The sequence below is a fragment of the Pollachius pollachius genome (assembly GCF_949987615.1).
Source record: "Pollachius pollachius genome assembly, chromosome: 2".
In the NCBI taxonomy this organism is placed as follows: Eukaryota; Metazoa; Chordata; class Actinopteri; order Gadiformes; family Gadidae; genus Pollachius; species Pollachius pollachius.
The window spans coordinates 40,681,724-40,693,144 of NC_136935.1; the positions used below are offsets into that span (position 1 = coordinate 40,681,724).

An 11,421-nucleotide genomic window follows, 5' to 3' on the forward strand; every position below is an offset into this window, starting at 1 on the left:
GGGCGAGGTTGATTCAGAGAGGGGAATGAAAGGTGTGTGTGTGTGTGTGTGTGTGTGTGTGTGTGTGTGTGTGTGTGTGATGCACGAGTTTGCAATCAAGTGTGAGTTTTTTCGGTCTTGTATGTGCCGGGAATGAATGTAATTTATATTTTTAATCACTGAACCACAGTGTTTAAGTTTCTTAATTACATGTGTAATGAATTGCCACTGGGGTGGAAAGCGATTCCGCCAGTTCTACCTGTATTGTTTACTTTGGCAAACACAATTCAATATAATAACTACCTAGGGATGTTCTTAGAAAGGGATTGCTGACTTGGAAATATTGACATCACAAAACAGTATGTAGAGACTTGAAATTATTTAATTTGAATTCTAGAAATTTGAAACAAATGATAAACATAAATTCAACAAATGTTTCCCTCTCAAGGGTGCAGACATGGACCTCTAACCCAAACCCTGAATCTCACAGCTAAGGCAAACCCAAAGTACATTTTTTGAAGATTTATATGTCTGTTTTCTTTTGTGGTTTCTTTTGGTTTCTTTTGCAACTTCCATTGACTACAAAACAGCTGAACTTTATTCTGTAGCACAATATCCTCTACATAGATTTAGAAAGACTGGCAGCTGTCTAGTTCTTGAATGTTTACCTCTCCATACAGATCTGGGAAGAAGAGGTGGAATATTACCATTGGTTCGGATGCTATTTGTTTCCATGCTCGTCAACGTAGTTATTAATGCCATTTTGTCACTGTTACTGAACTAAGATCGTAATTGAGAAAAATGCAGCTTTTGACTTCGATGTGTCTTTTAGTATACAAACGGTAGGCCAAGTTTGTGCAGATGTGTTGAACTCTGGCCGCATCCAAGAGAGGGTTAAGCTTCTTAACACTCTATACATTATTTTATATACAATATCGCTTATTATACCGCTCTTGAACAACATCGGTGCTATCATAAAAAAAATATCACAAAGTTGGGGTGGGTTGTAACCAGGCTTTATCATCGTGTCCTGATCGGGCCTGCGGCCAGTCTGAGCCCTGCCAATTCCTGGGATCTACACCGATCTGAACGTGATCCTGTAGTATAGGCTTGATAATGATAGCGGTCTCTTCGTCGACTTAACAAACCCAGTCCTTACAATGGTTGATGCCCAGTCATTTTACAATCGGTCAGGATTGAAAAATCTATTTCTTCTAGTGCCTTCCTGGCTGTAAATAGACATGCACATTTACTATATATTGTCATTTTTCAAGCAGTCTCACCGGACGGAGGCAGTCCCACCCCAGCAGCAGATGACGGCTCCACGGGTAGCAGTGATTCGGTGGAGTCGCAGCCCTCCTCGCACAGTGCCCTCGTGGCCACGCCCTCAGACACCCCTCCAGAGAAGAGCGGCCACACCCCGCTCTCTTCCCCCCTCAGCAACACAAGCACTGGGCGAGCAAACTTCCTGTGTGTGGACTACCGTAACACTTTATTATTTTATTTCAATTGTTTTCCGCAACTTTTAGTAAATGATATAAGTCTGCAATACATTTAAACCTTACCGTCTTATACATTTATTGACATTTCTCCTTTCATTTTTTATCTTAGAATGATTTCCTTCTTTATAAAGCAGTATGAATGCCCTTGTGTTTGAGTGGGGCTATATCAAGGAACTTGCTTTGCCTTGCCTTGAGTTGAAGAGTGTGTGCCCCCCTCCCTAATCTGGACCCAATTGATGTGACGTGTGTAAATGTAGCGGCCGCTGGTGGGTTTTGTTGCGTATGCCAACTGTAGTTGGCTTGGGAGCACCTTACTGGAGCAGCGGTTGTTAAAGGAATGGGTTCTGATGTCTGCGATGGGTCGTTTGACATAATGCATGGCAGATATGTGCTGTATTGAGGCCAATAATAACAAACGATGTGGTGGCTCGTTGTAATGTACCCCATTGTTTCCATTGGGATGGTTTCACCGGACCACACTGTTCATTGCAGCATCCACCCATTCACTGGTGCTTGCATGCTGACGATGTCAGCTCATACCAGGTCATGTGTACAGAATGTGTACTCTGTTTTTTTGTTATTCAATCTCTCTGACCGTTGGTGAGCCTCCTTGAGCTGTTAACATGTCTTAATTTAGATCTGTATGCTATTATGGGTGACTTGCATCATTGCTGAACTCCTGCAGAGTCCGATGGACAACACACACACACACCCACACACACACACACACACACACACACACACACACACACACACACACACACTATTATAATATACAGTATATTCTGGAGGCTTCAAAATGGGACCAGTGTTGGAGGAAGGCCCCTCTGAAGCCCCTAAACATGTAGTGAGCCAGGTTGCTGCGCGTCGCCCCATTTAAAACGGTGCTGACCCTGAGGAGACGGTCACGCTCTCGTGCACACCTCCAGCCCAGGCCTTTTGTCTCCGCACGCAGACTCAAAGGGGAGTAAGCCCAGTGGGGGGGTGTCGGGACCTGTCCGCACAGGACCAAGATTTTGTAAGGGCGGATCCCTTACAAAATCAAGGGAAGATCCTGCCAATAACACTGAAAGGGGGCAGGCAGTCGCCCCCTCTGTGCCTCCATTTAACTGCATTCCCCTTCTCTGCGGAGGACTTCTATAGTGGTCTTTATGCTCTGTGCAAACTATACTCTGGAATCTAGATTAAAGTACATTATTTTACGGATTAAAGGGGAAAATCATGCGTTAAATGCTTTGGGAAGGCCAATTAAACCTTGGATCTAATGAGCAGAGTGATCCACTATATGCAACAGGCTTCGGTGTCTCACAGTTCTATTTCGGAGCTCTTGAAATTGCACGACTTTGTGTGTGTGTGTGTGTGTGTGTGTGCCTGCGCGTGCGTGTGCGTGCAGTCAGCTACTCCCCGCGGTGCGGTTGTCGCTCCACACGATGCCCAACACCTCTACATCCTCAGACTTCGACAAACACAAACCCCATACCAGCTGATGGTTCATCTGCTAGCTCCCTGTGCCACCGTGGTGCATCCTGGGCCTTTTTAGTTTTATTACCTTCTTTGTTTAGTTTTTTCCACAATACATCCTGTTTAGTACAGTATCCGTGAATGAATATACCAGCTTGAGTCTAAACCCCCAAAAAAGGGCTGGAATATATTAGCCGGTTAGTGTTGCTCCTACAATATCACTACATTTTCATGGCTTGACACAACTGCCTAAAACGTTGCCCTTTGACCTTATGACGAGGCAGGGCTCCCAGTCTTCTTGGGTTTAACCCGGCTGTCCTGCACTGCGCCTGGTTCAATACAGCCGGGTTAAACCCAGGAAGGGACTCGGTGGTAAGGCTGAATCTAGCAGGCGGTCAACCAAGGCCAGCAGAGGGCATGTGAAGGCAGGCGCTGCCGAGAGGAGAAGACAACCCTTTACCTTTGGTCCCGGTAGCCTGTGGCTACGCAGAGGAAATCAAACGTAATGGAGATTAATGCTGGCGGTGTACAGCAGCAGTGCAGGCCCACACGGCTTCAATAAGACAGGAGGGAAAATAGGATAGAAATGGATCGGTGTTCGCATATGCTCTTCTATAGGGGAGATAATGGTGTTGATGAGTGTTTGGTTTGAAACAGAGGAAGGACTGTTTTGTAGGTCTTCTAATAAGGTTTGGAAACTCAATTTGAGTCTTTCTGAATTGGATTGCTTGTTTGATTTGAACACGTCTGGTTTGGAGCCTTACCAGGGGCAGAATTGTCCACGTGTATACATACAACGTTATGCATATACATTTCCCTCCATACAGTTCATGATAAACATGAACAAACAAAGATAGCTGTCTGTATCTAAATAGCGTGTTAACAGCCAGGCCCAGCGCTCTGTAGCGTTTCCCCAGAAGTTAGTGTTTACTGTATTTAATCAAGATTAAAGCTTCTAAGCCAGGCCAGTGACGGAAAAACACCAGATGAGCAATTGAAAGCTTGCTGCTATTTTAGGGAGAAAAAAAAACAAATGACTTTTCCTCGCTTTGGCTTAGCTGTAATTGTGAAAGCAATTTTTGGATAAATCAATTTTCCCCTGGTGCATTTAACAAGTTTCTAGGGCAACCACATAGCATGCAATTACTTCAGTGATTTCCCCCTCCTAGCTGCTTACAGTATAAACATTTAGATGTCTATTCAGTCAATGGAGCCTCGCAGATCTTTATAATCCACCTCCCAACCATAAAATACAAGAAATGTGTGTTTATTTTTACGTGTGTGTGTGTGTGTGTGTGTGTGTGTGTGTGTGTGTGCTCGGTCCCCTTTGGTGGTGGGGTGTCTGCTGGTGCTGCTCCCCCTCTGCTGGTCTCTCTGTGGTTCTGGCCGGGGCCCAGGCAGGCCGGTGGCCCAGGTTAATGAGTGGATTTGCTGCACTGCAGCGTACTGTCCTCCACGCCCCCCCCCCCCCCCCACACCCCAAAACCCGCCTCCCCTGCCTCATGCTGATCCGCAGCAGCTGAGCACCACCACCTCCACCTCCGCCACCACAGCAGCACCACCTCACGCTACTGCGCAGCAATAAATCACCCGCGCCCCTGGCCAAGCCCTCACTGAATAACCACTGGCTGGGATTGATAGGCACACCGAAGGCGGAGGAGGAGGAGGAGGAGGAGGAGGAGGAGGAGGAGGAGGAGGAGGGACACGGGGAAATGGGGATGTTTTTGGGGTGCCGGGAGGGGACGGGTTTCCCCGGACCCCAGGATGTGCGGTGCATCCCGGTTATACGAGCGGGTGTCCTTCAGCTCCGTCTTGAGTCCGTGCCCGGAGAAACCCGCCCCCCCCCCCCCCCCCCCCACACACACCCCCACCCACCCACCGTCCCCTCCGCCAGGCCCTCCCTCTCCAGGCGTCCCCCCCCTCATTGGCCACCGTGCTCAGACTAAGCACTCTGCACAGCGCCCTCCCAACCTTCAGCCCCTTCCCAGCTGCCTCCTCTAATTGCCTTTATTAGCGTCTCTATGGGAGCAGCAGCTAGGAGCAATTTGCTCATTATGGGCTATATAAGCACACAGGGCCCGGGGCGCGGAGCGCTGGAAGGAAGCCTGTCGCTGGGCGGATCCCCGCTGTCTCCCTGGCCTCCACGGGTCCCCACTTTGCACCTTTTAGCTTGACGCCACCGAGGAGGTGACTCACGGCCTGTGTGTCGGGGCAGGATTTGGTGCACATTAGGCACATTGCTGTCCGACAGCTCCCCATGCGTGTCACTCAGTTCTCTGTATGGTGAGATATAAATGGTACAATTTTTTTATTTCATTTTTTATGCCCCAGGTGTGGGCTTGTGTTGTTTTGTGTGTGTGTGTGTGTTTTGGGGCTGAAATAGGTGTTGTGTGGTCCATGTTGTAAAAGAAGGTGTGTGCTATTAATAGCAGCAGAAAGGCGGTAACATCTGAATTGTTGAGGGGGAAAGGGTTTTCCAGCTGCTTTATTAGCACTAGTCTGTTCTCATTTCCTTTACTATGCTTCACTGTGTCTGCTGTTACTTTGGTTTAACATTAGACTTACACCGGTGCCGACAGCGGCACAATGCATATAGTTACCATAATTAACAACCGATTTAATCGCGTTTATAGAAAAATAGAGTGCTTATTTTCATTTTGCAAATCAACTGGTAAGAGAGTTGGCGAGTTTTTGCTAAAGCAGTGCGCTTATGCAGCACCACGATGTAAACAGTCTTCATCTGTCACATGACGCAACGATTTAGTCTATTAATATCATAGAAAATGCACTTCAGCATATTTTATAAATGCAGGCCGTCATAACACAAATAACGCAAAACGATATGTCCAGACTCCAGACCAGCGAGGAGTTAAACAAAGCCGTAAACTCAAGGACTTAATGCGCAAGGGTTACCTGGTCATGATAACCCCACTTTGTTCCCTACTTCCCTTTAAGCCAATGAAGAAACGATGCATACATGGTTTAGTTCATTGTATCTTCCTCGGGCTCTTGTTCCCTGGAGCCAACGCCTCCTGTCCTACTCTGACCCAGCTGTCGTCTCCCTCTCTGACCCGGCCGTCCTTCTCTGACTCCGCTCTCCTCCTCTGACCCCACCTCCTCTCCTCCTCTGACCCCACCTCCTCTGACCCCACCTCCTCTCCTTCTCTGACCCCACTCTCCTTCTCTGACGCTGTTGTCCCTGTCTGACCCCGCCCTCCTTCTCTGACCCCGCCCTCCTTCTCTGACCCCGCCCTCCTTCTCTGACCCCGCCCTCCTTCTCTGACCTCGCCTTCCTTCTCTGACCCCGCCCTCCTTCTCTGACCCCGCCCTCCTTCTCTGACACTTCTGTCCCTGTCTGACCCAGCCTTCCTCCTCTGACCCAATAGGGGCGGAGCCTCCTGCGCCGGTTCCGCGGGCTCCCGGGAGACCAACCTAACCGGCGCTGTATCTTCTGATGAAGCCCCAGCAGAGGAGAGGTAAGGTTTGTCTGCCCCAGCCTCTGGAAATGGCTCTGGCTCTGGCTCTGGCTCTGCCCGCCGTTAAGAGCGCCTGCATCCACCCCGGTGTATTCTGGGATTGAACTTAATTACTCTGAACCCTTTCTCCTGATATGAGTTAGGAGTCATTTAAATCCACTCGCTCGCCTTTCGCCCCGCAGTCTGAAATGTCTGTGTCTTCCCCTCACTTGGCCCTTCCCAAGTTGGTTAAGAACTTGCCTTTCTCCTCACCAACTTATTTTGTAATCTGCACGCACACACGCACGCACACAGACATACAGTCAAGCTCACGCTTTCACTTCAACTGATGTTTTCCCTGTCAGATCGCTGGCAGTTGTTTTCACATGCTCAACCATCCTCCAAAGAAATTAGAGCCGTCGCCAGTCATCTATTAGGTTGACTAATTGCGACTCGAAAAAGGGCTTAACTTTTAATGAAAAATTCAATTCGGTCATGTAATGTTTATCTTCGGTAAAGCCTTGTATACACCCTGTCCAACGTCAATATGCGGTGCAAGAATGCAACAAAAAAAACATAATTAACACCCAATTCATCAATTTGGTTGATAAGGAACTCACAGTGGTCAGCTCCATCACCCATCCATCTACTCCGTCTACTCCGTCTCGGCCCTGCTGGAAATACCCAAGCCGGGTCCTTCCAGTCGCTGCGTTGGGAGCCACAAGTTAGAGAGAGCCTCGGAGGGGGAGCGCTTGGCACGGGTGGAGGACGGCCATTATGGTGATTCATTGCCACAGCTACCTCCAGACTAAATAATGAATTAACTTTCCATGCAGAGGAAATTACGGCCCAGCCGGGTCACTCAATGGGCAGTTCATTAATGTAATTTTCATATAAATACAGATTCGCCCATCATTCACTGCGCCCATTCATTCCCCCTCCGAATGCCTACTGTCCCCCAATCCCAGAGACCAGCGATTCAGCCCCGTTTGTTTTGACAACTGTGGATGCAAACAATCTTTTGGGTTCATTTTTTACTCTTTTTTTTTTTTTTTTCCCGTGCCCCCTTGGAGGGCCCTCATCCTACGTTTTTTGAGTGTTACTCGTCAGAATGAATCTAAAATATTCATCGGGTTGTTGTGTATTCACAGCAGGATTCCTGCATGGTAATGTCTCTGCTGTTTGAGATAACCGCCTGCGACGGCAGTGAAAACAACCGTTCTGGAGAAGGACTGTTTCTCTCCTGGCTGAGCTTATTCTTTTGTGGCAACAGCAAAATGTGCTCCTTTCACCTTTTCGACAAAAACTTTCCCCGCATCTCGGGGACCTTCGGCGCTATTTAAAACGGCTGGCCTCACAATGCTCGCGGCACGGAGGGAAAAAATCCGCGGGCTGCTCTGTCCATTCAAAAGCTACGGCACAATCCTTCTTCGGCTTTCTAATTACCCCGCCGCGGAGGGCAGGGCAGGGCTGCACTAGACTCAGCCGGGGTAAAGCAGGGCGTCCAGCTCTGGGGGCTGCGTGCGTCTCTCTCCGGTCCTAGACACGAGGAAGACGGACTGGACCCAAACCAGACAGGTTCACTCCCCTCCATCTAAACTTTCTTTCCCTTTCTGGCACTTTCAGGCCGGTGCAGAAACGAGTCCGGATTGAACCCGTGTAAATTATCACGCCCCCCCCTCAACCCCAAACCCCCTCCCCCCCCCCCCTTCTCCTCTCCCTGAGTCCCAGCAGTTCAATGATTGCCTTCATTTTTATTTATTATTTCTTAATATTTCTGTCCAGCGTCCCGGTGGCCAGGAAGGCCGAGGCGGTGTACCCTTGCGAGGCGGAGCACGACTCGGAGCTCTCCTTCCAGATCGGCGCCATATTCACCGGCGGTAAGTGTTATCGGCTACAGCAGTTGCTCACTCAGAACCAGCCCTGACATATTGGATTTGGAGGAAAACCAGACACCCCCCCAATCTGATCTTCAATCGGAGGAGCGAGGAGGAGGAGGAGAAGAGCGAAGGGAGGAGAAAGGCAAGCCAGAGAGAGGACTGAACGGGGAAGGGGGGAGTCGGGGGGAGGGGAGACAGGATGGAAGACGGAGGGTGGCGGGAGGGGAGGGGATGGAGAGGAGAAAGTGAGGGAGAGGGAGGAAAGAGTACGGGGGAGGAGTGAAAAAAGAAGACAGAAAGGGAGGGGAGGGGGAGAGAGGAGAAAGTGAGGGAGAGGGAGGAAAGAGTACGGGGGAGGAGTGAAAAAAGAAGACGGAAAGGGAGGGGAGGGGGAGAGAGGATGCAGTGGGAATGGAGGAGAGGAGAGGGAGGGAGAGAGGGGAGGACAGATTTGCTCCCTAGTCTGTCTGGAAAGAGGCTCGACTGAGCTTTAATCACATAGAGGAAATTGTTTTCTGGACCTTACCGTTGCCAGCGCCGCGTCTGTGACAAGCCTCCACTGTAGATAGAGTCTTTACAGGGGATCATGTAATGTTATCCTCTATAACACAAAGCCACGGAACACTGCTGCTTCTTTAAACTTGCCAATCACCGTGCACTGACAGCAAGAGGAGCGCTGCACCCGCGTAAAGACGGAAGAGAATGAGGAGTTCAGATGTCCTCAGATGAATATTCAGGGGACTCTCATCCAATTTCTTAACACAATACTCCTTCACTAAATAAACTAGTTGTTGTTATTATATCCTTATGATTATTAAAGTGATGGAGGTATTTAAGAAGAATCAAACAGGAACGAGGTGATCTACAAGGGATATGTTTTACAAGTTTGGTCTCTCCTCCAAAGTACACATGATCATCTACAGAGCCACGCTGGAAGCCAATGTGTTGATCTGTGACCCTGTGATCATGCCCACCAGTGACCCCATCGAGGGAGCCCGGCTGGCTGGAAGGGGAGCTGGAGGGGAAGAAGGGCCTCATCCCGGAGAACTACGTCAAGTTCCTGTAGCCGCTTGCTCCAATACAGAGCAAGACGGAGCGGATGGAGATCCAGGGGAGCCAAAACCAAGAATGAACGGGGGGCTGACTCCGCTTTTCACCCAAACCTACTATCGTTATACCATTGTATGAACTCTATGAACAAAAATATGGTGCTGCAAATTACAGTCGTTTGTTGAATCCGTACTTTACCTTCAAGGCACCCAGCGGATTAGCCGTTACACTTGACAGCGTGCATGAAGTCACTGGGAACACTGGGACCCTTCTACAAGGGGACCAGAACATTGAACATTGTGCCCCCCCCCCCCCCCCGTCTGCCCACCTTCCGTTCAAAACGTACACCTCATCCAGTCAGCAGCTAAATACCTTTCACCCAACTAGCATGGTGATATTTATGTGGCAAATGCTAAACTCTCACTCCGTTCCAACACAGTCACTACCAGTACCCTACCCAACCCCAACGACCTGCCAACATATACATGGTATCCATGAGTTGTAAGTCCCAGCTGAACCCCCCCACCCAACCCACTGTCAGAAGAGTTACCTCTCTTTGAAATGTGGTTGACGACGGCCCCAATGCTAGTCCATAGAAACTACAACAGTCTACTCACCAGTGTACAGACCTCAGGACAGACGGGCTGTTTCCGATGTGCCTTAACACAAACGTGAATGTAAGCGATCCACTTACTGGGAGTTGATGCAGAGGTCTTTTCATTTGAATTATTTTTGCTTTTAGCTGTGGAAGGTTGCATGTGCTGCTTTAACAAAGTATACAGCGATACATCACAAAGCATATTGATCTTTTATTTGAAATTATTTAATTGGCACACTGATTGCATGTCGCTGAACCGTGTACCATTTGTCATATATATATTGTTATTTTTGTTTCAATGGCATATTTTGCCACCGTTGACGTATTCACTCCGCTGCAGAGAGGGACATTTCTTCATAAGGGCTTCATCACCCTTACGGTAGTTTGCTGTGATGCAAGGCTGGTTTTTAGATATGCTGAAAGGCCTCTCGCACTAATAGGTATTTAATGATATTGAGGAAAGTGTTAAGATAGATATGACTATTAGCCGGGGTTCAGCATAGTTTGCGAAATAGTTTTTACCAAAGGGTTTTACTGAAATTCTGATCTAGAAATCCTCGTTGGACGTTGTTCTTTAATGTTTGAACATAAAAATCAAAACACACAATGATGTTTGCACAGTTACTTTTTTCCAGTTGACTTGTTTAAAAATCCAAATTTGTTGTTTTTATTAATAAACATATGTTGTTTGGTTGTTTGTAAAGAGCTTAAAATGCCAAGTATATTACAAATTACAAATGTAACTTTTATGAAAGTTTAAGGGTTATACACGTCGTCTTCAATCTATTGTCAAACATTTTTGTCTGAAAGTGTCAGTTCAGTGTTTTGGTTAACCATTTCAATAAAAATGATTTAAGGCTGATTCGTGCGTACATGACATAGGTACCGAAGCAACATGTGAACATTGGACTTGTTATTGATCAATGTCAAATAAATAAAGGAAAAAAAACAAGTTATGTAACTCCTTCAGATAACGTCATCATTTTATGATCATGTTATTTCTTTAGGAATGCATCCTTCCTTTGGCCTCACATTCAGTCAAAAATAATTCTCCTGACTCGAGAAATATGTGACATGCATCCCAAACCATTTCTTCTGCTGTACAGTTGAACTCTTGCATTAGGTAATCAAGCAATTCCCAGTAAATATGCTGCAGGATAAATAAATAACAATTAACTCCATCCATCACACTGGCTAACTCCAGCAAGTACGCTCATAATCTCATGTTAATTCTTGGACTACATCTGTGTATAATTAAGGCTTTAATTCCCTCCATGTAACTTAACCTTAGTTGCATAATTACTATTAGTCCACCATCGGCGGACCTCTGATAATTACTAAAGTAGGCCACTACCCTATTGGAGAGAAGCACACACACACACACACACACAGAAGTCTGAGTGGCAGTATTGGTGCGATGTGTGTGTGTGTGTGTGTGTGTTCGCGCTCTCGACAGCAGCAGTGATGGTTACATAATAAAACGAGGCAGAGATAAT

General features: G+C 47.5%; 1 protein-coding gene across 2 annotated transcripts in view; it reads left to right on the top strand.

The window, feature by feature from the left end:
• The window catches only part of arhgap10 (Rho GTPase activating protein 10), a 41,783-nt gene extending 30,996 nt beyond the window's left edge, over nucleotides 1-10,787 (top strand). Inside the window, exons 20-23 of one of the 2 annotated variants that reach the window (XM_079730629.1) lie at nucleotides 1,254-1,449; nucleotides 6,329-6,418; nucleotides 8,183-8,277; nucleotides 9,255-10,787. In XM_079730629.1, the coding sequence (XP_079586755.1) occupies nucleotides 1,254-1,449; nucleotides 6,329-6,418; nucleotides 8,183-8,277; nucleotides 9,255-9,343 (470 nt within the window). In that variant the 3' untranslated portion in view covers nucleotides 9,344-10,787. The remainder of the gene's footprint in view (nucleotides 1-1,253; nucleotides 1,450-6,328; nucleotides 6,419-8,182; nucleotides 8,278-9,254) is intronic. The other variant, XM_079730630.1, reaches the window with a different exon arrangement.
• The last annotated feature ends 634 nt before the right edge of the window (nucleotides 10,788-11,421 follow it).